The 27,346-nt window shown below is 35.7% G+C and overlaps 1 protein-coding gene across 1 annotated transcript in view; it reads left to right on the top strand.

Annotated features, from left to right (window-relative positions):
- The window catches only part of polr3a (polymerase (RNA) III (DNA directed) polypeptide A), a 132,356-nt gene that overhangs the window by 31,012 nt on the left and 73,998 nt on the right, over positions 1–27,346 (top strand). The window contains exons 15-18 of the mRNA XM_030122021.1: positions 5,833–5,997; positions 9,015–9,187; positions 21,567–21,678; positions 26,621–26,739. Coding sequence (XP_029977881.1) covers positions 5,833–5,997; positions 9,015–9,187; positions 21,567–21,678; positions 26,621–26,739 — 569 coding nt within the window. The remainder of the gene's footprint in view (positions 1–5,832; positions 5,998–9,014; positions 9,188–21,566; positions 21,679–26,620; positions 26,740–27,346) is intronic.

The following is a 27,346-nucleotide window of genomic DNA, read 5'->3' as shown; positions in this document are numbered from 1 at the left end:
TATCATAAATAAATGGGAAAAAAAAGAATAAAAAAGGTCCTAAAAAATATAAACTTTTTTTTCCTGCTCAATAACTTTATTGAGTTTTTCATATAACACAAAAAAAATGTAAAAAAAAATCAAAAGAATAAATACAAATATAAAGCAAGAGGCTGGAGAGACATGAATGGAAGGTTATGCCATGTGTCACAAAAATAACATACAGTTTCTGTTCCTTCACACATGTCAATATGAACAGCCAAATATACATAGACACAAACTAGCATAGACAAGCACATAAACAAGAAAAGCACTCGGAGAGCGCAGACCACCGCCAAGACATCAAAACTATGAATGAACACATGTGGAATTATGTACTTACCAAAAAGTGTGAAATAACTGAAAACATATCTTATATTCTAGTTTCTTCAAAGTAGCCACCCTTAGCTCTGATGACTGTTTTGCACACTTGGCATTCTCTTGATGAGCTTCAAGAGGTAGTCACCTGAAATGGTTTCCTAACAGTCTTGAAGAAGTTCCCAGAGATGCTGAGCACTTGCTGGCCCTTTTGCCTTCACTCTGCGGTCCAGCTCACCCCAAACCATCTCGATTGGGTTCAGGTCCGGTGACTGTGGAGGCCAGGTCATCTGGCGCCGCACTCCATCACTCTCCTTCTTGGTCAAATATCCCTCACACAGGCTGGAGGTGTGTTTGGGGTCATTGTCCTGTTGAAACATAAATGATGGTCCAACTAAACGCAAACCGGATGGAATTGCATGTCACTTCAGGATGCTGTGGTAGCCATGCTGATTCAGGTTGCCTTCAATCTTGAATAAATCCCCAACAGCGTCACCAGCAAAGCACCCCCACACCATCACACCTCCCCCTCCATGCTTCACGGTGGGAACCAGGCATGTAGCATCCATCCGTTCACCTTTTCTGCGTCGCACAAAGACACGGCGGTTGGATCCAAAGATCTGAAATTTGGACTCATCAGACCAAAGCACAGATTTCCACTGGTCTAATGTCCATTCCTTGGGTTTCTTGGCCCAAATAAATCTCTTCTGTTTGTTGCCTCTCCTGAGCAGTGGTTTCCTAGCAGCTGTTTGACCATGAAGGCCTGATTCACACAGTCTCCTCTTAACAGTTGTTGTAGAGATGTGTCTGCTGCTAGAGCTCTGTGTGGTATTCATCTGGTCTCTAATCTGAGCTGCTGTTAATTTGCGATTTCTGAGGCTGGTGACTCAGATGAACTTATCTTCAGCATCAGAGGTGACTCTTGGTCTTCCTTTCCTGGGGCGGTCCTCATGTGAGCCAGTTTCGTTGTAGCGCTTGATGGTTTTTGCGACAGCACTTGGGGACACATTCAAAGTTTTTGAAATTTTCTAGACTGACTGACCTTCATTTCTTAAAGTAATGATGGCCACTCGTTTGTCTTTACTTAGCTGATTGGTTCTCGCCATAATATGCATTCTAACAGTTGTCCAATAGGGCTGTCAGCTGTGCATCAACCTGACTTCTGCACAACACAACTGATGGTCCCAACCCCATCAATAAGGCAAGAAATTCCACTAAGTAACCCTGACAAGGCACAGCTATGAAGTGAAAACCATTTCAGGTGACTACCTCTTGATGCTCATCAAGAGAATGCCAAGGGTGTGCAAGGCAGTCATCAGAGCTAAGGGTGGCTACTTTGAAGAAACTAGAATATAAGAGATGTTTTCAGTTATTTCACACTTTTTTGTTAAGTACATAATTCCACATGTGTTCATTCATAGTTTTGAGGCCTTCAGTGAGAATCTACAATGTAAATAGTCATGAAAATAAAGAAAATGCGAAGAATGAGAAGGTGTGTCCAAACTTTTGGCCTGTACTGTATATATATATATATATATATATATATATATATATATATATATATATATATATATATATTTATTTATTTATTTATTAACTCTACCAGGTCAGATTTCAAGCCAAAGCGACTTACAGAGAGGTGATCCGTTTTGAAAAATAAAAGTTTATGTCGAAAAAGAAAATTACCAATTGTTCTCAGGTCGACTCCAGGTACATTTTTTATCTTAATCTTTGTCTCGGTGTAAGTGTGCCTGAAGGACACCAAGTGCCTTCCCTTTTTTTTGGATAAAACTTTATGTTCTTCTTTAATTTGGAAACTTTTTGCTATTATGAAACATCATTTTAGATGTTTATCACATAATACAATGTCCATCATTGTGATAAAAAGTGAAAAAATAATCATGTATTCCTGTAGATATGCATTTTACTCTAGCGATAAGGTGCTCGGCTGGAAAAATTTGAATACAAGTGCTTGAAGTTGACCTTAAAAAATGGGTAGGAACCCTATAGAATAAAACTAAACATAGAATATAATTATATAACAGCAAGGTGTTGAAGAGAAATAAATAAAACAATAAAATAGCAACACTAAAATGATTATTAGTTTAATTAATACTATTATTGCTAATTTAATTAATTGGGGAATTAAAGCGACAGATGCAAAGTCAGTGATTCTCAAACCCTGAACACACACCAAAAGAATGAAATGATTATCTGCAAATGTTCATTATCAAAATTGACCAATTGTAGGTTTTCCCTCTGGTACATTTTGTTACCTTGGGTCTGTACTCTTTGAAGGACCTGTGATGTACGTTTTTCTCAGTGATGACCAAAGAAAAGAAGTTTTTGACATTGAAAAAAAAAAACCAAAAAACAACCCAGAACAACAACTATTCATCACTTATGTTGTTATGATTTTATGCAGCTTGTGTGAATGTAAGTCAACCACTAAGTATGTCATAATGCTTTTATGTGGAATGTGCTAATGGAAGTTCTACATCAGTTATTTTTTTATGATGGTTTACCTTTTATTCTGAGTCATTATTTCAATGAAAGGGGCTGTAGAAATAACATAAAAGCTGCTGTGAGTATATGCTAGTGTTCCTTTTCTTCAGTGGTTTGTGTATTTTAGGCTCAAACAGGATGAATAACAGAAAAAGACAAAGAGAGGAATTAAAGTTTGACCCCTGGTTGAACTCCAAAAAGCTATTACACAGTCAAAACTGGGTAAAAACATGATGAAAAAAAAAAAAGAAAATCACGATAACACTGCAAATGACAGTAAAAATTCAGACTGTGTTACAGCCTTCAAATCCCAGCTTAAAACTTATTTATTCAGACAGCCTTCTCAATTCCATAATTTCACTTTTATCTGCTGCCATTTTATGTACCTATGAGTTTTATATATGTATGTGTGGAATTTTAATTGTGTTTTATTTTAGCAACTTTGTACGGTGACCTTGAGTAACCTTAAAGGCGCTTATAAATAAAATGTATTATTATTTCAATTATTAAGAACAAAAAATGACAAGGAAAACCGTGTAAAAAAACAAACAAACAAAAAAAAACCCACCCATCTTTTTTATAGCAAGTCAGTCTCATTCAATGCTCTGTGTTTTACCCCCATTCCACAGGCAGTGGGGGGGTGCACTGAGCATGCCCAGATGTCTATGGAGAGAACAAGATCTATTCTATCAGCACATTTTGAAGTTTTTCCTGTTGAGCAAACGGTTGAATTTTTACAAATGTTTAAAATAAATCATACATTCAGAACGCTCACCACAGACACGTCAGGGGTTAAAGGGTTGACATTTCACAACCGCTGCTCTCAGAAAAAAAGAAACAACAAACGTATTGGATTAAGTCTTAAAGTTCCAAGTCGGTAGTGCCTCTATGTTTCTGTTTTCAGGTGATTTTCTTTTTTTCTTTTTTGTGTATTTTTAGTCTCCCTTTTTGACCTTGGTAATGAAAGATGTTTTTCAGTTTTGATTTAGTATTTTAAAACAACGCTCAAATAACCTTTCAAGCAGCTATCTAATGGACTGGATTGCATTCTTTGGGTACAATGTATTCTGGCCATGCAGCAGTCTTTCTCAATGACAAATCCATCTGGAATCACGGGGTTTGAATCCAAATATGAAGGCAGGACTAATAGGCAGTGGGTAAACCAATCATATGCCGTGTTTGCCCTACCTGATACCGACTCAACTTTTTGCATTTCCATTAGGTAAAAGAACCTGGAATCTGGTACCCGCTACTAGTTTTTTGGTATCTACTCTGCCGAGGTCCCAAAATGGGGGAAGAGATACTAAAACGTGATATGTAAACACTGCAGACCACTGACTGGTCAGAGAGTTGTCTCTGCGTCCTTACGTCATCGATGTACAACCCGCCATTTTAAAAAAACAGATGCGGAAGTTTACAGTAAATATACCGGTAGGCTAATCCATGATGGCAGCCCGCAAAACTACTCCGTGGTGGGTCGAAGAGGTTTAGACATTTCTGTCCTTGGTAGTCAACGGAAAAAAATTCCGTGTGAGCTTGACAGGGCAACACACAATGAGTGAGTTTATCAGCAACCCTCTGAGCAAACGTCACAGAAGTTATGCACAGAGTCGCTGTGACATCCATGTACTCTAAAGCTGGTTGTATCCTGTAATGGAAATGGACTCCAGGAATAGCACCCAGTACCCGAGTTGAGTCGGGTTGAGCTGAGGTGGTTCCACATAGTGGAAACACGGCAATAGATAAGACGGATGTGACGTAATTATGCGACAAACAGATGTCAACAAACCTCAGCATGTTTCCATCATGGCGTGCAGTGGTAGTGACAGAACTTTGGTGAATGATTACTGTCGCTTTTGTCAGAGAAACTTGAGAATACAAGGTGTCATCTGTAATTCAGTCCTTATTTTTGAATCGAGTAAACAATCGACAACAGTTGTAAAGAGATTGGCAGACTTGGAACTGACTTTGACTTGCGACAAAACGAAGTCGGTGCAATTTTCATTTCAACATCACATTACTAAAACCAATTGTTAGTTACAAAGGTTTTTTATGGTCAGTGTATCCCAAATGTCCCTTATGTTTGTTTTGTATTGTACAGAAATCAAATAATAAAAATAAAGTGTAAAAAAAAAAAAAATATTTCGGTGCATATGAGGCATTGCGAAACACCCGCCCCCCCCAACTTGTGATTGGTCAGTATAGAATACATAGTGCATATTTTACAGTGATTGGCTCAATTCCAAACTGTTTTCTCAGTATTGAATACACTGAGAAAACTGGATAGCTGGCCAGGCTAGGTACAACGGGGAAAAAAACACGGAACCAGTCGCATCAAAAAGCTGAAAGATGTCTGTATACCTGATGTATATCAGAAAAAAAACATATAATATTATGGCAGTCTGTGCTAGGAAAAATATCCTACAGCACTGGATTTCAGATAAAACCCCCTCAGTTGCAGAGTGGCATAGGATATTAATGGAATTCATACCCCTGGACTTTCTGACCTGTCTCATGCACCACAAGACCAGTGCCTTTGAAAGAATATGGAAACCAATCCTTGACTATATTAATGTGAACATATCTGCTATAATGACAAGAGTATTTGTATAAAAATGATTTTGTTTCTATCCAGCTTCCATTGTATTGTATACTGTACTGTACCTTTTATATGTATAGCCTAGAAGGTATGTATATGTGTGTGTACACTCACATGTGGGTATATACATATATATAGTTTTATTTATTTATTTTCTAACCATTCCCAGCCTGTGTTTTGTTTTTATTATTTTGTTTTATGTGTGTTTAAAAAAGAAAAATCAAATAAACACATTTATAAAAAAAAAAAAAAGCTGAAAGATTGTAGAAAATACTGGATAAATCATTTCTCTGTAGTTTCATTCTGTTTGCACCAGCGGACTTTGAGTTCACATTTGTTTGTGTGAGTTCTGATCATGTCAGGCTTATCACATCTTCTCATCTCTGTCCTAGTCGTCGTGATCCACAACAGTGAGCTGATGTGTGGGAGCATGGACAAAGGCACCTTGGGATCCGGCTCAAAGAACAATATCTTCTACATCTTGCTGAGAGACTGGGGGCAGCTGGAGGCTGCTAACGCGATGTCCCGCCTCGCAAGACTCGCCCCGGTATTTCTCTGTAGGTGATCTACCTCTTTGTTTATCTTCCCAGAAATATCAGCTAATCCCTTTTACCGCTATGAGGTCATAAATCAGTCCCTTCCATCAAGGGTACAGTGTGTACAATCGCCAGACCTCATGTCTAAAAGCATTAAATATCTGTTTATCATCTAATTTTGTGGTTTATACTTCAGGCTTGGAGCATTAGCTGCCACTTAATTCTATAGCTTAAGAGATAATGCCCTATCTAGTTGCAAACTTTGATAGTTTTATGACAGTGATTGGATTACTTAGATTACACCGAACATTGAACACCTATAAATAATACTTGTTGCGTGTCTAATATAACATTACATTAACCCATAAAGACCCAGTGCTACCAAAATATTGATGATATATCACCATTTGTTGTGACATTATCCTCTGTATTGTGTTTTTTCAGTAAACATCATGTATTTTCCTGTATTTCATTTACTGATCAATTGAATGTTCATAGAAGCTCAGAGTAAAGTTGAGAGTTATATCAAAAACAGAGAAAACTGAAGAAAAAGTGACTTTTTCAGTAAAATCTATCATTAACTGAACATAAGCCCAGTGTCTCCATCCACTGTCATTGATCCAACTCCATGGGTTTTACTGGTGAATCAGTGTTGTAGAAGATGACGATGTTTCCACGGTAACTGAGGAGCCTCTGAACTTCCAAATGAGTCATATCTGATGACCATTAAAAGACGACAAATTGCATTTTACACCAGTTATTTACATGCATTGATAGGATTAATGGATCAGAGGTTATTAAACATTTTAGATCAGTAGATGGTTTAGGTTGTCAGTGGCTGTTTGGGTCTTTATGGGTTAACTAATGTAGTCACTGCAGTCTCATAATTGATGCAGAGCTTTTATTACACATACACTGAACAAAGATATAGATGCAACACTTTGGCTTTAGCTGTAATTGTCAATGGGCTGAACTTTTTCTTTGTACATAATAGACCTCTTTCTCTCAAGTGCCCGTCAGCAGGATAATCAGACAGTAGTTACAGCTCATATTGCAGTTATTTAGGATGGAAACTCAGTTACTAAACAAGCCCTGGGGACAAATAATTAAAGTCTGGGGTATCAATAAACTCAGATGTTGTCGGTTTTCCTAATTGTGGATACATTAGAACAGAAAAATTGGTGTCCTTCGTATTATAGCAACTTGAAGGTTATCAGCTATTTTTCTCACCAACTCCATTTGCCTCTGAAGAATTTTTGCAATTCTAGATCCAGATGAGACCCTGAAGACTGGATCTCTGAAGTCCAGGTCAGATCTGTTACTGTACCTCAAATTTGTAGACATTCTAGAGACTGTAGGCGGTAGTCAAGGTTATTTATGTAGGGCATTTAAAAGAATGCAAAGTGCCCGAAGTGCTGCACAAAGTTGTAGATAAAAATCCAAGATAAGCTAAAACTTGGAAAAATAAGAATAATTATAAGATATAGTAAAACTGTTCAAAACAGATACACAACAAGGCTTACACTGTCAGGGGCCGACAACAAGGGTATATCCCCAAACCCCCCAATCCTCCGCTATATATAAATCTATCCACGATAATTGTTAGACAGTCGATATGAACTTAATTTGAGCTACATTGACCTGATAGTGGCAGAATCATGGTCAGAGAACCAATTTTCCCCCACAAAACTCCACCTAGTGAATGAAAATGACACCATATGAAAACTCTGGATGGTAGCGAGTACATGGACATTTGTATGACGATCAATATCAACCAAATTTGATCTCAATCGGCCTATTTTTGCTTGATTTATGTCCAAAAAACTGATTTTCAACAAACTTATAATACCCATAGAGAAGCTGGAATCAATGGGGTTCTTCCACTAGGGGTCCCCTGTGTTGGTTATCAACGGAGAAGAATTCCAAACAAATCTGTCCAAGTTATCGCGTTCGCACGAAGGATATCTGGTGGTAGATCCGGTGGCGGCAGTCATGATAAAACCATTATATCCCCGAAACTTGATTTAAGGGATATAATAATAGGATAAATAGCATCTTAAACACAACCACAATTCACAGAAAGCTAAACAGGATAGTGGATGCTGTTATGTACTGCTATGCTAACCCTATGCTAAAACATAGAGAAAAGTTTAGAGTTGACATTATTTATGTATTATTATGTTATTATTTTACTGATCTGACCTACTCCGGATCATACTGGGCTGATTGTGGCCCCTGAACAGAGGCTTGTAATTACAGTAGTCACTTTTCCTTTGGACATCTGCGCAAAACTTTACTGATATTTACCAAATGTCAAAAAAAACAGAAGTGCGTAATGTCAGTTTTTCCATTAAATCACAAATGTGGTGATTTGTTTCTTATTATTATCACAAGATGACACGAGAAGTCATTCCATAAACATGGCGACGAACGTAAATATGGTGTTGATTTACAGATATATTCATTATTATTATATATTACCCCGCTATCTCATACTAAATTAAAAAAGGATTGGGTTTCCTGGTGTGTCTATACATATCGCGTCATGTTTCTTTTAAAACTATTCTTCTACGGATGTTGACGGACGTCACGACAAGTGGGACACAACACCAGGAAACCGGATCATTTTTTAATGTCCACACATACCACGTCATGTTTCTCTAAAACTCTTCTTTGCTTGTTGTAACGTCTGTCAACATCAGGTTTTTAAAAAAATTTTTTTTTTTTTTCCAGGTGATTCTAGTTGCAGAAAAAGGTCTTTCCATTGCAGTTTTTTGTATGCGTGAAAAACCTCCTCTTGCTATTGCAATAACTTTTAATTTAAAAATGAGAGTTTTTGCTAAATTGTTCTTTTTCCATTAGGTAAATTTTTATGTGCAAGCTATATTCGCGCAATTTGAAAATTTGAGTCAATGGAAAATCGACTAGTGAGACGCTGGGACTAGATGAACTGTATAGAATCTGAAATGGCAGTCTTGTACACAAAGTTTGCCGATGCATTTATCTGTCAGAGTTGACCTTTTAACGCCATCTTCCAGCCAACCGGGGATTCTCAATCGGCATCGGCGACGTGACACCCGGTCAAGGTCTGCTGAAGGCCAAACAGGACCTGCTGGACGACGGCTACGGGAAGTGTGACGAATACATCGAAGCTCTGGACACGGGAAAACTCCAGCAGCAGCCGGGGTGCACGGCCGAGGAAACACTGGAGGTAGTCATAATACACACATCCACGCGTGAAATTAGGAACAAACAGCAGATAGAGCCCCACACACTGCGGCATATCATCAACTGGACCATGACAACACTGAGTCAGGGTCTTTATCTGTAACTGTCACATGTATACAGCACTCGCTGAAGCATCCATGTGTGACCGAGTCTGAGCTGACTTACAGATTCAGAAGAGCTGATATTACAGTATGTGACGGAAATCCTGTTGTAGAGAAATCAGAAAACTGTGTATCTGTGAGGGTGTGATTGTTTTAAAGGGTCATATTTTATTAGTCTTTGGTACATTTATTTGTGTATTTGGGGACCGTAAGAGTTCATAAAGTTTGAATTTGAACCCTCCAGGTGCTGCAAAGCTATCTTTATATTCATTTTGGCAAAAATCGAATGGATTTCTACAACCCGTTTCAATTCCTGCTAAATTTGTTACGTTTTATAACTAGTTATGTCACGAAATTTGCACATATAAGGTAAAGACTTCTGACAAACATTTCTCCGAGTACGACATAACTGTTAATCAGCAGCAGCGGTTGTAGTAAAAACTGAAATATTGTCCAAACTTCGAGCTGATTACCTAAAATGTTCAGTTGTTGGTTGTAACGAACGAACACAAGTGGCTGAATGGGACAGAGCAGTACAGTCAACAACCTGGAGGAGGTGGGGTTTTATGTATTTAATGGGCCAGCGCTCAAAACAGCCTTTTTCGTGTCATTACTCAGAAATAGGGTTGAAGATGGACCGGTGGAGTTGAATTAATGAAGAATTCAGACCCAAGCATAGCATTTACAGTTTATGTAGACCACAGGGAAATGTTTTAAAAAGCATAATTCCATTTAAGAAAGTAAAACATCACTCCTTTAAAGCACGAGTCCAGTGGGTGTTTGCCACTTAGGATTTTCTACACTGAGTCTGACTTAACAGGTTTTTCTGTGTATAATTTAGGAGGATCAATTGTGCTTCCTATTTTCTGTATGTCAGGGATATGACGTTTTTTTTATTTTTTTGTTTTGTTTTGTTTATTTATATCCTTCTGAGACCCAGCAATGCATTTTTGTCCTCTGTAGGGGACAAGACTTTCACAGCTTTACTTAATAAAAAGCAAACAAACAAACAAAAAACTGCAAAGGACATTCCATTAAAAAAAAAAAAAACAGCCCAAATGTATCTGAAAAAACTGTTGCATTATGCTGTCCCCATTATTTGGTGTGGAAAAAGTCAAAACTTTTACTTTCCTGGGTCTCAGGAGGATATAGCACATTTAGAACAACGCAAAGTGCCCAAAGTGCTTTACAAGGATATGGGTAAAAATACAAGATATAATAAAAATATATAGATATAGGAGATAAGCTACACTAAGACTGATAAAACCGATACACAATAATAGGATAAATAGTATCTGAAAATACAACCAGAAGATAAAAAAAATAAGTCACACACTTGTATTAAGTGCAGCCTCTAGAGCAGGGGTGTCAAACTCATTTTAGTTGAGGGACCACATTCAGCCCAATTCGATCTCAAGCGGGCCAAACCATTAAAATAATAGATTAACAAAAACCTATAAATAATGACAACTCCCAGTTTTTCTCTTCATTTTAGTGCAATAAAAAACATTAAATTATAAAAATATTTACATTTACAAACTATCTTTTCACAAAAAAGATGTGAATAACCAGAAAAAAATTTAATTTCTTAAGAAAAATAAGCTAAATTTTAACAATATTATGCCTCAGCTTTTCACTTGTACATGTGCATTTCACACAATGTTACACAAACATAATATTGTTGAAATTCTGAAGTTTGGAATGTGTAACCAAAATAAGAATGTCTATAATATTAGGTGTCAACTGATTAACACAACTTACAAATTGGATCTACAAATCCACAAAACATTTAGTAACAGACAGAATATTGTTAAAATTGTACTTAATTTTCAGGTTGTTCTCATTTTATTGTAAGGGTTATTGGACTATTATTTTACTTTAGATCACATTGGGCTAAAATCAGTTCAACACCCTTGACTGTTAATATCTTCAGTGTAGTTTTTGCATTCTATAAAATCATTCCGTGGGCCGAATTGGAACCTTTGGCGGGCTGGTTTTGGCCCCGGGCCGCATGTTTGACACCTGTGCTCTAGAGTAGGGGTGTCAAACATATGGGCCAAAACGGGCCTGCCAAAGGGTCCAATCTGGCCCTTCAGTGGAAAAATGACACTGAAGATATGAACAGTTAATGGTGTTGAACTCATTTTAGTTCAGGGGCCACATACAGCCCAATGTGGTTTCAAGTGGGACGGACCAGTAAAATAATAGAATAAAAATAGAAAATAATCAATAAATAATGCCTACTCCAAATTCTTTTTTTTAATGTTCTAGAAGGAAAGAAGTAAATTTACATTATGAAAATGTTTACATCTACAAACTATTGTTTATAAAAATGTGAATAACAGGAACAACTTGAAATTTATAACGGAAAATAACTGTAATTCTAACAGTATTATGCCTCAGTTTATCATTTACACGTGTGCATTACATTTTGCAGTTAACAGTGGATCTACAAATACACAAAGCATTTAGTAATTTTTGAGAAATTTGAGAAACATGGTCACGATGAACAGAAAAAACAACCAAAAAACAACAAATATAACCAAAATAAAGAATAACGAGAATGGAAGTTGGAGAAAAGTTAACGAAATGACCATAAATAAACAAAAACAAAAAAGCCAAAACCCAACAAAACCGATCAAATTAAGCAAAAACAAAACATAACATGAACAAAAAGGAATAAAAACTTGAGAAACATTAACACATTTTTACATTTATACCTCCCACGGACCGGATTGAACCCTTTGCCGGGCCGGTTTTGGCCCACGCGTCGTATGTTTGACACCTCTACTGCATATAGTTAATGCTCTCCTACTCCTTTAATAAACCTCACTACTCCCACACCGTGCATGATTTTATACTTGTGCTGCATTTTTTCATTATACATGGTTCTTGCCTGGTCAGATACATTATATTTGCAAATGTCAGGCAGATATTGTATACTGACATAAGAACTAGAAGGGCAGTCGAGATTGGATGCCTTCCCTAATGCCCCATAGCCTTGTATCTGAATGTTAAAAAAGAAAAAAAAACCTTTTAAAATGTGTAGTCTCTGCTTTTCTGTATATGGTCACAAGCAGAAAATATGAAATTAATTGAGTTTGAAGGGGTGTGTGTGTGTGTGTGTGTGTGTGTGTGTCTGAGATTCACAGAAATTAACCAGTGTAATTTCTATGTATCAAACTGCACATGTACACACACTTAAATTGTTCTTACACACATATTCCACGCTGTCACGTCCATATCAACAAACACACACATTTCATTTCAGTTACACACATTGACCTACAGGCCTGTAAAGAGTGGAAGGGTTCATACAGTGAAAACCAGGAAAATGTTGGAATATTCATGGAATATTCAACGGAATATTCATTGACATCAAGACCTCTTTTTTTTCTTTCTTTCTTTCTTTTTTTTTTTTTTTTATTTTCTTTTTATTGAAAGAATATTTTTCTTTTCATGCATTGAAAAAAACAAACAAATACACAAACTATGCACATCCAGAGAGTGGGTGTTAAAAAACCCAAAACAAAACAAAAACATTTACGGCAGCTCATCATGGTCCTGGCATACAGGATCTCAAAGTAAAGAATCAATGCATAAATAAAGATAAATAAAAACATATTTCCTTCAGAGGATTTTTGGGTTCATATTCATGCATTCATCTCAGCAAAATCAGATCTCAACGGCTTTACATATCTCACCCATCCCTCCCAGTGTTGCACAAAAACATCCATCTTCAAATTTACAGTGAAGGTTATTCTTTCCATCCTATAAATTCCCATGATTAGGTCTATCCAGTTATTTATTGTCGGTTCTTCTTGTGTCATGCATTGTTAAGTTATTGCTTTTTTTCCTGCAGCTAGTAATATGCTGAAAAGGTATCTGTTTATGTTTTTGACCTCTGGAGAAATGCATCCCAAATACATTGTTTTGAAATCAAAAGATAAGTAGGTATTAAGAATGATTTCTATGGCTTTATGTATTTCTTTCCAATAATGATTAATTTTTGGCCATTCCCAGAATATGTGGAAATGATGTGCAGTGTGGCAGCTACAATTCCTCCAGCATTGTGAATTCCCATTTATATAGTGTGACTTACGGCTAGGGGTAATAAAGAAACCAGTTACATTTTTCCAAAAGAATTCTTTCCATAAATGAGACTTTGTACTTTTCCATTGAAATTGGCAGATGTTTTGCCATTCTTCATCCGTTATTGTTAGGCCTCCCTCTTTCTCCCATTTATCTTTTATGTATCTTGTTGAGTGATTGTTAAAGTTATGGAGACTTTTGTACAGTGCTGATGTAATGTTTCTTTTCATATCTGATTTGTATGCTTTTATGAAAGGTTTGCTGTCTTCTCTGATACTCTTCTTTTTGATGTTTTAGTTGTGATAGTTCCTTAATTGAAGATACCTATAGAGATCTTCTTTTTCTAAAGAGAACTTTTCTTTTAACATTTGAAAACTCCTCATTTCATTTTTCTGTATGATGCCATTCAATGATGTTATACCCTTTTTAATCCACAATTTAAATCTGGAGTCTAATTTATTTGGTAGAAAGTCAGTTGTATGCGCACCAACTGAAAATTTTAATATATTTTTTAAATTTATATTCTTTTATTGTCCCTATCCACATCTTTAAGACAGATTTTATCCATTGATTTTGTATTTTGTCTATGTAGTCCTTCAGGTTTTTATCAGATAATAATGACTGAATGGGGATGTCAGATAGTATTTTACATTTGATGTCTTTCCATTGTGCTTCATAGGATGGATTACACCAACACAGTAGCGCTCTAACCTGTGCTGCAACGTAATAATTTTTTAGGGATTGTAGTCCCCGTCCTCCATTTTCCTTTGGTAGTTGTAATGTTTTATATCGTATATGGGGTCTTTTTCCCTGTCGTATGAACCTTGAAATCATCTTGTCCCATTCACTAAAGTGGTTTTGGGTGATTGTAATCGGGAGGGTTTGAAAGAGATATAAAAATCTAGGTAAGACATTCATTTTTATTGTTTCTATTCTTAAACATAGACTTAAGTAGGGGATGAAGCTCCATCTCAACTGATCTTCTTTAATTTTATGGTGTAGAGAGTTATAAGTCTTTTCAAACATTTTTGATGAGTCTTTAGTGAGAATTATACCTAGGTATTTGAAGGATTCTGTTCTCCATTTTAGTGGATAGGTTTGTCTTAGTTTTTCTGATGGGTTGAAATTATAGATTCTTTCTTCTTTTTTTTTTTTTTGAATAAAAATTGCATTGGTATTGCAGAATAGAAGATTATTGCACAACTTATTGCTCATAATTTTCTATTCTATTCTATTCTATTCTATAGTTTTCATTAATATATATTTAAAATAGTGCACCTTTTAATTTTTTTTTATTCTGCTTAGCTCTATTCTTATGTTACTTTTTAAAATTAAAAAAAATAAAAAATAAAAATTATATTCTATTTTTTTTCTTCTTTTTTTTCACAATTTTTTATTTATTTCTATTTTTTTTCTGTATAATATAATCCAATCTCCTCAGGTTGAGGAGCAGGAAATGGAACAAAAGAACAGAAAACAAAGAAATGAAAAGTACAGTCTGTGTTTGCGTCAGAATGTGTTTAGGTCCCTTAATAAACACATTTGTCCCTGATTGTCAGCCATTTCCCCCAGTTTTTCATAAAAAGATTTTCTATCAACTTCAGTTTATATGTGAGATGTTCCATGACAAGTATATCATCTGTGATTGAAAGCCATTGTTTGTAAGACGGAGCATCAGTCTTCAGCCGGTTCTTTGTTATGGCCTTCTTCCCGGCCACCAGGAGGATCTTGACACGATATCGGTCTCCTTTATGCACCCTTTCTTCCAAATGTCCGAGGCAAAGAACAAGGCAGGGATTTGGAATCTTATGTCATTTTTAGTCGTGTGATTTTATATTCACTCTTTTCTTATTTTCTGTAGTACTGGTGTTTTGTTAATATTGTTGCACCTATTCTATTCTGTTCTATTCTATTCTATTCTGTAGTTTTCATTAATACATATGTATATATATATATATATATATATATATATATATATATATATATATATATTTTTTTTTTTTTTTTTATCATTTTCTTATTAATGTTAAGTTGTATTGTTTTAGTTGTTTAGCTGTCTAGTTTTAACGAACTTGTAAACAGTAGGAGGGTAAACTGCATGACATCAAATATAGTTGGAAAGGCTTATGTTTATTAAACTGACAATAAATACCAGACTTTGGGAAATATGACCCTTCCTTTGATTGATGGATGGCACTAATGCTATTTCAAGCCACTTTTTAGAAGAGCAGGAGTCAGAATCTGAAATGAGATCTGTAATCACAGCTTTCAAACACATTCATTCCTCCTTCCCGTCTGTCACTGGGTGCATTTTTAACAGCCTGTAAACTGTAAATGCAATCCAGACAAGTGGTTACATTTCTGATTTCATGAATGGCGATTTGTTGAAAGATACTGGTGTTTTTATTTATTTTTTGCTCAGGGCTGCCAGACTCTATGAATCATTGCAGTTTTAACCCATAAAGACCCAGTGCTACTTTTGTGGCAGTTCCCAAATTTTTTTTTCTCTATTTTTAACCTTTTGTAAGTGATTTATCATAATTTGTTATAATATTATCCTCTGTATTTTGTATTTTTACGTGAATATCAGCTATTTTTCTCTATTAAATTTACTGATCATAGAGATGTCCATATAAACTCAGATTCAAGTTGAGTGTTATTATATCAAAAACAGAGAATACTGAAAAAAAGTGACTTTTTCAGTAAAATATATCATTAACTGAACATAAACCAAATGTGTCCATCCACTGCCATTGATCCAACTCCATGGGTTTTACTGGTGAATCAATGTTGTAGAAGATGACTGTTTTCACATTTACTACGGAGCCTCTGAATGTCCAAATGGGTCATATCTGATGACCATGAAAACATAAAAAACTGTGTTTTACACCAATTACTTGCATGTATTCATAGGACTAATGGATCAACAGTTATCTAACATTTTATATCCGTGAATAATTTTGGTCGCCCGAGGATGTTTCGGTCTTTATGGCTTAAACCTATTTTATTCTTAAACAATGAGCCACTTTATTTTGACTGAACTGAATTGATTTCACTTTTCATTTTTACTTATTTATTTGGTTTCAAAAAGCATCATTTTTATTTTTTAGTTAACTTTTTTTCACTGTTAGTTTTAGTCTCAGTCAGTAACACTGTCTGGATTTTGTTTGTGCCATTTGTAGTTTTTCTTTCGTCTTACTGCTTCTTTGTGTCAAAATCTTTTTTCAAAAAAGCGAATCGCTTAAATCAGTCCAAATCGATTCTGTAAAGAGTTGGCAATGAATTCAGCAGTTGATTCATTGGATCTTGAACGCGATAGTAATGAGGCATACCGTGGCTTCGGATGCCAGGACAGATTTTTAAAGCTAGGTTTACATTATGTTCCCGGTGGCCACGGCAGTCCCGTTTAGACCAAACGTAGTGCACCGTTGATGTAACAGAACTTGAATATGGAGAAAAAAATGGCCAAAACCCCACGGCACACTATGTTTAGTCCAAACGGGGCTGCTGTGGCCACTGCGAACATAATTTAAACCTATCTTAAGATAGCCTACGTGTCGTGATTACTTTAGCCCACTAGTTAATTCAATACTATCTTCGTAAGAAAAAAATGGCCAAAATCCTATGCCGCACTACATTTTGGGCAAACAAGGCTGCCATGGCCACTGGGAACATAACGTAAATCTAGCTTAAGATAGCCAACGTGTCGTGATTACTTTACCCGCTAGCTAGTTTGACACTATCTTCGTAAGAACAAAATGGCCAAAATCCCACAGTGCACTGTGTTTCGGGCAAACGGGGCTGCTGTGGCCACCAGGAAGATGATGTAAACCTACCTTAAGATAGCCTACATGTCGTGATTACTTTACCTGCTAGCTACTTCAACACTATCTTCGTAAGAAAAAAAATGGCCAAAATCCCACAGCACACTACATTTCGGGCAAACGGGGCTGCCGTGGCCACTGGGAACATAATGTGAACCTAGCTTAAGATAGCGTATGTGTCGTGATTACTTTACCTGCTAGCTAGTTCAACACTATCTTCGTAAGAAAAAAAAATGGCCAAAATCCACAGCACACTACATTTCGGGCAAACGGGGCTGCCGTGGCCACTGGGAAACATAATGTAAACCTAGCTTAAGATAGCCTATGTGTCGTGATTACTTTACCTGCTAGCTAGTTCAACACTATCTTCGTAAGAAAAAAAATGGCCAAAATCGCACAGCACACTACATTTCGGGCAAACGGGGCTGCCGTGGCCACTGGGAACATAATGTAAACCTAGCTTAAGATAGCCTATGTGTCGTGATTACTTTACCTGCTAGCTAGTCCAACACTATCTTCGTAAGAAAAAAATGGCCAAAATCCCACAGCACACTACATTTCGGGCAAACGGGGCTGCCGTGGCCACTGGGAACATAATGTAAACCTAGCTTAAGATAGCCTATGTGTCGTGATTACTTTTACCTGCTAGCTAGTTCAACACTATCTTCGTAAGAAAAAAAATGGCCAAAATCCCACAGCACACTACATTTCGGGCAAACGGGGCTGCCGTGGCCACTGGGAACATAATGTAAACCTAGCTTAAGATAGCCTATGTGTCGTGATTACTTTACCTGCTAGCTAGTTCAACACTATCTTCGTAAGAAAAAAAATGGCCAAAATCCCACAGCACACTACATTTCGGGCAAACGGGGCTGCTGTGGCCACTGGGAACATAATGTAAACCTAGCTTAAGATAGCCTATGTGTCGTGATTACTTTACCCGCTAGCTATTTTGTCACTATTTAATAAGACAAAAATGGACAAAATTCCACAGTGCACTACATTTTTGGTAAACTGGGCTGCTGTGGCCACAGGGAACATGATGTAAACCTAGCTTAAGCTAGCCTACATGTCGTGATTACTTGACCTGCTAGCTAGTTCGACACTATCTTCGTTATTGTAACGTTTTCATCCATCTCTGTTTATCAGGCCAACAGACTAACATTACCTATCACTGACTGGAACTAATACATACACTGCTAGTTTGATAGCCTGTAACCGGAGCTGGTTGAAGACTGTATCTTGCTAGTCTTTAGCCATAACAAGTCTAGGTAGTGGGCTAGTGCTCACTAACTAAACCTGAAGCCATTGCGGGGATGTAATTATTAGTGACTTGTCTGCAGCCGGTATTGCTTTGGGTTAAATACCGATCTTTGAGAATTCAGGCTTTTGTGTTTATCCGATGAATCGATTAGTTATTAAAATAAACTACAGATTAATCGATTATTAAAATTATCATTAGTAGCAGCCCTTTTCAATAATTTTTAGTAATAATACTTCCACACAGCCCAGTAAGCATCAGCAGTAACAATGACTCAGAATAACCAATTCAGAACAGGTCAGTTTCCAGTATTCAGCTCTATTCAGTCCAATAATCTGACTTCAGGAAATGCGTTAAATGCAGCTTTTACAGGTATTAAAAATGGCCTGCATTTAAATTTCATCTTGTATAATAAAAGAGGCAAATTGGGCATTTTATGAAACACAGGAGGTCTGAGCCAAAACGCCCCGCATTCACATTATTACACATTCATCTGATGTCAAGTATAAAAGTCTGTCTCCATGCAATGAACTTAAAACGCATAATGGATTTAAAAGAGTGTCAGACTTCCACTTGACCCATTAAAACCTGCAGAACCCCTTTATTATAAGCAGCATGTTTTGCACTTTGTTATTGTTGTTCAAGCATAAATGGTTCTAGCCTGATTAAATGGATGCACTTTATATTAAATGTCAGGGAGAAGTTCTGTCAACGTTTAACCTCCTGTATCCTGTTTATGTTCCTTTTAGCATTAACCCTTAGAGGTCTGAGCCTATTTTTTGAATTCTTTTGATTTTTGCCTTTATATAACATTTAAAAAACATTTACCATACTCATGTTTGGTATCTATACTGGGAGTTCTTGAGGCCGACTCCATAACTTGCAGTTGTTTTTCTTAATCTGCTTGTAAAGGGGGGCTTCTATGAAATTGGTCCCTGAAAACAGTACATGGGGGCTAAAAATTCAAACCAGATGTAGACTAATGTTATGAAGCAACTTTGAAAGCACTTTGGGTCTATTTTAAAAAAATAATATTTACTGAGATAAAAGAGAAAATATTTTATGATAAAACATATTTTTATATTATTTTTACACTGAAGTCCGCATGTAACATGGTTAAAAGGACACGAAAATTATGCATTACTATTTTTCGGAATATCTTTTTATTCTCTCACAGGTACATATTGGGAATCAAACTAATTATGCAAGGGAGAGTGTTTCATAAAAATGACCACTGTTGCAAAAATCGCTTGTGATGTATATGCATTTAAATGGGCAGGTTCTGCATGTAACGCAAGTGGACACAATGGATTACACACAAAACCTGGCATGAGACTGAGATTCATGAAAAACCTGCATGTCTGGATTAGAAAAACCACTAGGATCATCAAATTTAGCACAGTGTCTTTATTTATAAAGGTATATAAGACCATTTACAGCCATGTTTTCCAGATCAAATGCACTGACACCAAGGTAGTTTTTCATCTCCCAATTTTGGTCCTATTTTTGGCCCAATATTTGATTAAAAATTCATAATTTTTGGGATGGCTCAGAGCAAGAGTATATATATTTTTTGCATTTATCTGAGGTCATCATTAGGTACATCCTGGGGGGAAATATGTCTAAATTTACCTTGTATCATTTGGTCTAAAAAGCTGGGAATGTGCCAGACACCAAAATTAACCCAGTTTCATAGAAGCACCCAAATGTCATTTTTACTATTTATTGTCCAATGTGTCTGTTACTTGTGTTTTAACTGTAGTCCTGTAACTGTGTGCTGTATTTGCTGCTGCTTATCTTGGCCAGAGCTCCCTTGTAAAAGAGGTTCTTAATCTCAATGGGATTTTTGCTGGTTAAATCCCTTTTAAGATTGTCATTATAACAGACTGCCTAGGTGTCTTCAAGTTTTCTTTGAAATAAATGTCAGAAAATGTCTTTTTCTGCCAATTCTTTTGCACTTCTGTTTCCAGAAAGAACTTAACTTTCAGTGTTCCGGCCATTAACTATCATCATTCTAAATAATAAATGATTAGAACAGTGTGTTTTAGTAAAAAAGAAAAAAAAAAGACTTTAAGGTTTATACATAAATATCTGTTGTTTTGAATCTAGAATGCTCGTTACCCCTCTATTCCGTACTAAATTTAAAAATTATTTTCCTCATGTGTCCACCAAGGTTATAATAGTTTTGGATTTTTCATTATAGTTTAGTTTTATTTAGTTTTGACTTTTTTTTCTCTAATTCAGTTAGTTTTAATTAGTTCTTAGAGCAGGTTTTCTAGTTTTTATTAGTTTTCGTTATTTTCTAAATGCTTAGTTTTAGTTTAGTTTTAGTTTTTTCATATATTTTCTCTTCTTCTCTGTCGTATTCAAATAAATCCCAGACAGGACTCTGCTGCTTTCTCCCAATTTTAGTCTCCACGTTTCCAGGTAGAGTGAGGACCAGAAGATGACTGGAAACCACAAGTAACCACAAGTGACGGACGGTTAAATGTCATATGGTGCCAGTAGCTAAAATTGCTTGAGGGAAATAAATCGATTTCATATCAGTCTGACATTGACAAAGACGAAAACTATGGGAATTTTATCCATAATTTTTTTTACGTTTTAGTTAGTTTTGTAAGCACACAATACAGTTTGTTAGTTATCATTTTTTTCTTTTAATTATAGTTTTTATTTATTTCAAATAACGAAAATGTTTTTACAATTCTACTTTTCGTCATTTCGTTAGTTTTCGTTAACTATAATAACCTTGGTGTCCACACATGCTGTGCCATGTTTGTTTTGAAACTCTTCTTCTTCACTTTAACATCCATCAACATCTGGGTTTTTTTTTTTTGCTCATGTGACTGTAGTTGTACAAAAAGGTCTTTCCATTGCAGTTTTGCACAATATACCAATTTCGCTACGCCTGAAAAACCACCTATTGCAAGCATAAAAAGTTTTCGTTGAAAAACGAGAGTTTTGGCGAAATTGTTGTTTTTCCATTAGGCAAATTTTTATGCAAAAGTTATATTCGCACAATTTTAGGGTCAGTGGAAATGAACTACTGATGAACTGATGTGTTTTTTTTTTCTTCCCTAACAGGCTCTGATCTTGAAAGAGCTGTCCGTCATCAGAGACCGAGCCGGTAGCGCCTGCCTCAGGGAGCTAGACAAGAGCAACAGCCCTCTGATCATGGCCCTCTGTGGCTCCAAAGGTACGAAAGTCTGCATCAGTAGTAGGTACATCTTAATGTGGTGTTTAGACAGCTCTTTGTGAACACGTAGATGAGACTAGGAATATCACTGCAGAAACGTTTGAGGTCAATGTGGCTCGGTCACGTCAGAGAGAAATTGTCTAATGACTGACCCCTTTTTATGTAGAGATAACAGACTGGAAATTCACTAATACAGAGCACTTAAAAGTCGACCCAAAAACACCTGTCTTTTCAGTCTTGGATGTACATTCACTAAGTGTCTGTGGATCTACAAATTGCAGAGTTCAAGATCTGCTTAATGGATACACACTAATAGGATAAGAAGTATCTAAAAATACATCCAGAAGATGAAAGTCACACACTTGTATTAAACACCAGTGCAAATAAGACTACATTCAGACAGCAGGTTTTAGTGCACAAGTCGGATTTTTGGGTGAAATATGATTTTTTTTGTGTGTGTGTGTGTGTGTGCTCATTCATATTACACATTAAATGCAACTTCTATCAGTTTTGAGTATGAACTGAATGTGACCCTGAAGTGACCCGCAAGCGCAAAAGAAGTCCTGACGTAATATGTGACCACACAGGCATGTACTGTGTTGCATTTATGGGAGTAAATATGTTTTTCCTGACACTCTTCCTTCTGGGATGCAGAATTGGGACGTTTGTCGCATTTCAATGGCGTAAAGGTTGGATAAATGCGACCTGACCTTCAGACTGAAGTTGCATTGTGAAATATCAGATGTGTATTGGATTTAGGACCATGTATAAAAGTGGCCTGGGTTGAATTTGGAAAAATCGGATTTGTGCTGTTCAAATTGTCTTTAACAGATCAAATACAGGTCACATATGGGCAAAAAAATTGGATTTAGGCCACATTTTACTGCAGCCTGAACGTAACCTAAAAGTCCTTCAGGAGGTAAATAATGGTGACAGTGGCTTTGTCGGAAAGCTCTAAGTTGCTGTCCAGAGCGGAGGTGCTGAAATGCTTCAGAAATGTCCCGAACACATCAAATTCATCTACATACGTCAATATGCATTGGAGATAAGTTTGACATAAGTTATACATGGTTTCAAAGCACGTTACTCATAAGATAGAAATAGGTTTTGAATACACTAGACATTATCTCGACATATTTTGACTTGGGCTGGAACAGATTAATGAGATTTCAATTCATTTCAATGGGGAACATTGATTTAACATATACGAGCAAATTGAGTTTCAAGCTCGATCACAGAACGAATTAAACTCATAAGTCAACATACCACTGTATAGACAAAAGTGTAATAATAATATTGATACATGGAATAATAATAAAGATTAATAATATTCATTTTTATTAACTATATGGACTAGAATATTGGGACACATCATAGCTACAGCTGTAAAATTTGAGATAAAAACATTAATATTTCCTTAAAGTTTAATGGGAGGTTTTTTTTCCTCAGTAAGATATGAAGAAAGTAGATGGTTAGTTGTGGTAGAAAATTATTCTTTACAGTCAGAGCATGAAAAATATTTTAGAAATTTAGAGGTAGAACATTTCAAATCATAGTCATGGGAAAAAAATTAAAATGTTGAGAGAAATGAAGTAAAAACAGTCGCTCAGGCATTTTGGAAGCAAAGAAAACAGTTTAAACAAAACTAACCAATGCAATGATAATTTACCACAATATAAAACTATATTATGACTTTCCTCAGTATTGTTTTGTATCCCAGACCCCAAACACCTGAATTCAACGTGTCACAATACTTTTGTCCATATAGTTTATGTCAGAAAGTTTTTCAGACCTTTAACTTTAAAAGCAAACAATAAACACTGCAAAGACAGAGACAAATAAAAGGAGAGAGAAGAATAATAAAAATGGGGTTATCATCAGGATTATAGTGTAAGCACTGATGGAACAAAATGTAGTTCATAAATAAATCTCCCACAGAAGATTAGGAGAAGTGTTCAGTGGAGGTCAAACTACATAATAAACTTGGATATGACTTTTGGACAGAAACAGGACATGAAATAACAAATCATCCATCACTTCTTCTGGAGGTCTTATGAAGACCAAAGAAAGAAAACTTAGTTTATTAGAAAGAAAACAAGCCAAAAAGAAAGTGTTATTCAGTTTATCAGAAGTGATGAAGAGCTTCTTATTTATCTACTGTTTGTTTTCTGTTTATTTAAATGTAATCATATCTATTAGCTTTTTATTTTTAGAATCCCTTTCCTTTTTTTTTTTTTTTAACTGAATGTGAATATGCCCGGTGCATGCATTTCTTTGCTTTTTTTTGTGTATAAGAATGTTGAGCTGTACTGGGGTGGGGACTAGTTTGTTTTTATGTTGTTTATCTTTAAAACTTGTTAAAACATCAATAAATAAGTCTTGGTAAGAAAAATAAATAAATAAATAATGAAGATCAAATAATGTGCAAACTACTTAATAATGCATGTGTGTGTGTATGTGTATATGTATATATATATGTGTGTGTGTGTGTGTGTACCTATATGTATGTACATACATATGTGTTATTGTATTATGTGTTTATATAAATTATATTTGTTCTTAATGATATAAAGCCAGAAACAAAATTATTTAACAGTAAGTATCAGGCATTAGAGTAGAGACATGTTTAGACCGGGAAGCGTGTTATTAATTATTTAAGGAGAAGGGGTGGGAATTTAAAAGTTATACTTCTCACTCCTTCTCGAATATGTATTATATGTCTTATGTCTAAATGTTTTGTTTGTTTATTTATTTTTATTTTTCAAAATTCATATTCGAAATAAATACATCAATCAATCAATCAAATAATAGTGATATAATGTAACTTTACCCACCGAGTCACACAAGACACTTATGTATAAACCATGTGAGGCTCTTAAAAGGTTAATTTGAGGTTGTTTTTTTTTTTTACTGGTTTTACTACCTAATAAATGTCCACATACAGATCAGCAGCCATTTACATGTAAGCTACACTGAACAAAAATATAAACGCACCACTTTTGTTTTTGCTCCCATTTGTCATGAGCTGAACTCAAAGATCTAAAACTTTTTCTGTGTACACACAAGGTTTATTTCTCTCAAATATTGTTCACAAATCTGTCTAAATTTGTGTTAGTGAACACTTCTTCTTTGCTGAGATAATCCATCCACCTCACAGGTGTGGCATATCAAGATGCTGATTAGACAGCAGGATTTTTGCACAGGTGTGCCTTAGGCTGGCCACAATAAAAGGCCACTCCAAAATGTGCAGTTTTATCACACAGCACAATACCACAGATGTCACAAGTTTTGAGGGAATATGCGATTGGCATGCTGACTTCAGGAATCTCCACCAGAGCTTTTGCCTGTGAATTGAATGTTCATTTCTCTACCATAAGCCATCTCCAAAGCTGTTTCAGAGAATTCATGAAGAAGACTGTGAGAGGAAAATGGTGGTCACACCAAATACTGACTGGTTTTCTGACCCCCCTGGACCACCCAATACAGTAAAAGTGCACATTTTAGAGTGGCCTTTTATTGTGGCCATCCTAAGTCACACCTGTGCAATAATCCTGCTGTCTAATCAGCATCTTGATATGCGACACCTGTGAGGTGGATGGATTATCTCAGCAAAGGACAAAGGAGAAGTGCTCACTAACACAGATTTAGACAAATTTATGAACAATATTTGAGAGAAATAGGCCTTTTGTGTACATAGAAAAAGTTTTAGATCTTTGAGTTCAGCTCATGAAAAATGGGAGCAAAAACAAAAGTGGTGCGTTTATATTTTTGTTCAGTGTAGATATAGAATATTTTTGCTCCTTTTGTTTTGTTCTCATATAGCTCTTTTAAACAGGAAACTGAAGCCACGAAGCCTCAAAAACCTCCCTGTTCCTGTGGTGTTTGGAGATGTTTGTTTTTTTAGATGACAAACAAATTAATCAATCAAGGTTTTTACAAAGCGAAATTACTCTTGTGATTGTGTCTGAAAAGAGTAATATAACAACTTTAATTCAACCTATCGGAAAATAACGAGGTTTGCAGAATCTGACTGTAGGACACGTGGACTGAAGTCCAGCAGTAATATATTTTTTTGTACAAATATCAAGTGTTGTCAGACTAAAGCAAATTATTTAAAAGATTTTCAAACAGGAAGCAGCAAATTGAGTTTTTTTTCACCTATTGAATACAAATTTTTCTATATTTGTCCATGTGCATTACCACCAATTTTGCTACGTTTAATCACAGTTGAGTCATATGGGACTGTTTACAGCTCACAAAACATGTTTTAGTGTGTATTATTACTTTAATTATTTGCTAAATGTCTCTTAATGGACAAATATTTAATATAACTAATAAGTGGTATCAGGAGTTATAAGTGTAGTTTGACTGTTAACTTTAATTTTATTCCTATTTAAAAAAAAAAAAAAAAAAAAAAGCAAAACATACATGATTATATTGAGATAATATTAAAAGTTACAGTAGGTTTAAAAGACCTAAGAAGACACAAGAATTGAATTAATCTTTAATTTTCATTCTTGGAAACAAAAGATTCTTAAAATTCTTAAAATATTATGAATATTATTAGTTTCATATGGGTCTACAGTTGAATTAATACAACAATAAAAAGCTAGAAGTCTTTGACAATAGAGAAATTAAACAGCACATTATGACATAAACATGGTCGAATATAAAAAAAATGGATACAATGGCATAATTAATGTAAAATTTAAAATAAAACCCAGTTTAGAGGATAAGTATGAAATTGTAAAACAGAAGATAAGATAAAATGATAAAATATTTACTTATTTCTTCACAATACAACTCCAGTTCAAAATGAGCTTTTCAAAATGACAATAAATAACAGTTAATAAATCGTGGCTATTCTGAGTGTTCTGAGTGTGTGGTGTCGTTGCGTCATTGTTTTCATCTGTGTTTATGTTGTGTGTCTCTCCACATGTAGGATCCTTCATTAATATCTCTCAGATGATCGCCTGTGTCGGCCAGCAGGCCATAAGTGGCTCTCGAGTCCCCAATGGTTTTGAGAACCGCTCCCTTCCCCACTTTGAAAAACACTCAAAAGTAAGATCCAATTTATTTATTGTAATTACTTTTCCATAGTGTATGTTCCTCAAAGGAGGCCGTCCATAGTGAAGTGCAGTTTCCAGTTTGTTCCGTTTGTTTGGACATAAAACAATATTCACTCACGTTGTTGTATTAATGCAGGAAACACAGTATAGAATCAAAGCTACTGTATAGTCTGTGTATAATTCTGCACGTTTTCTGTTGTTAGTAAATGGAATATTTATGAGAGTTAGTAACAACAGTAGTGAGGTAGGAGGGAAGGTTATTTTCTCTGTAGCACTTTGAGATTCTGCTGAACAAAAAGTGCTTTATAAATGCAATTTATTATTATTATTATTATTATTATTAACTATTTTGACACAGATGCAGGGTGCTTGCACAGGTCTTGAAAGTCTTTAAAAGTATGGAATTTTGAGACACTAGCCCACAGGTGTCAAACATGTGGCCTGGGGGCCAAATCCGGCCCGCCAAAGGGTCCAGTCTCGCCCCTGGGATGAATTTGTGAAATGCAAAAATTACAGCGAAGATATTAACCATTTTAGTTTCCCAATTTAATCTCAAGTGGGTCGGATCAGTAAAATACTATCAGAATAACCTATAAATA

This window comes from Sphaeramia orbicularis, chromosome 19 (assembly GCF_902148855.1).
Source record: "Sphaeramia orbicularis chromosome 19, fSphaOr1.1, whole genome shotgun sequence".
Taxonomy (NCBI): domain Eukaryota; kingdom Metazoa; phylum Chordata; class Actinopteri; order Kurtiformes; family Apogonidae; genus Sphaeramia; species Sphaeramia orbicularis.
The sequence above is the reverse complement of the archived record's forward strand: the minus strand, read 5'-3'. Positions and strand labels throughout refer to the sequence as shown.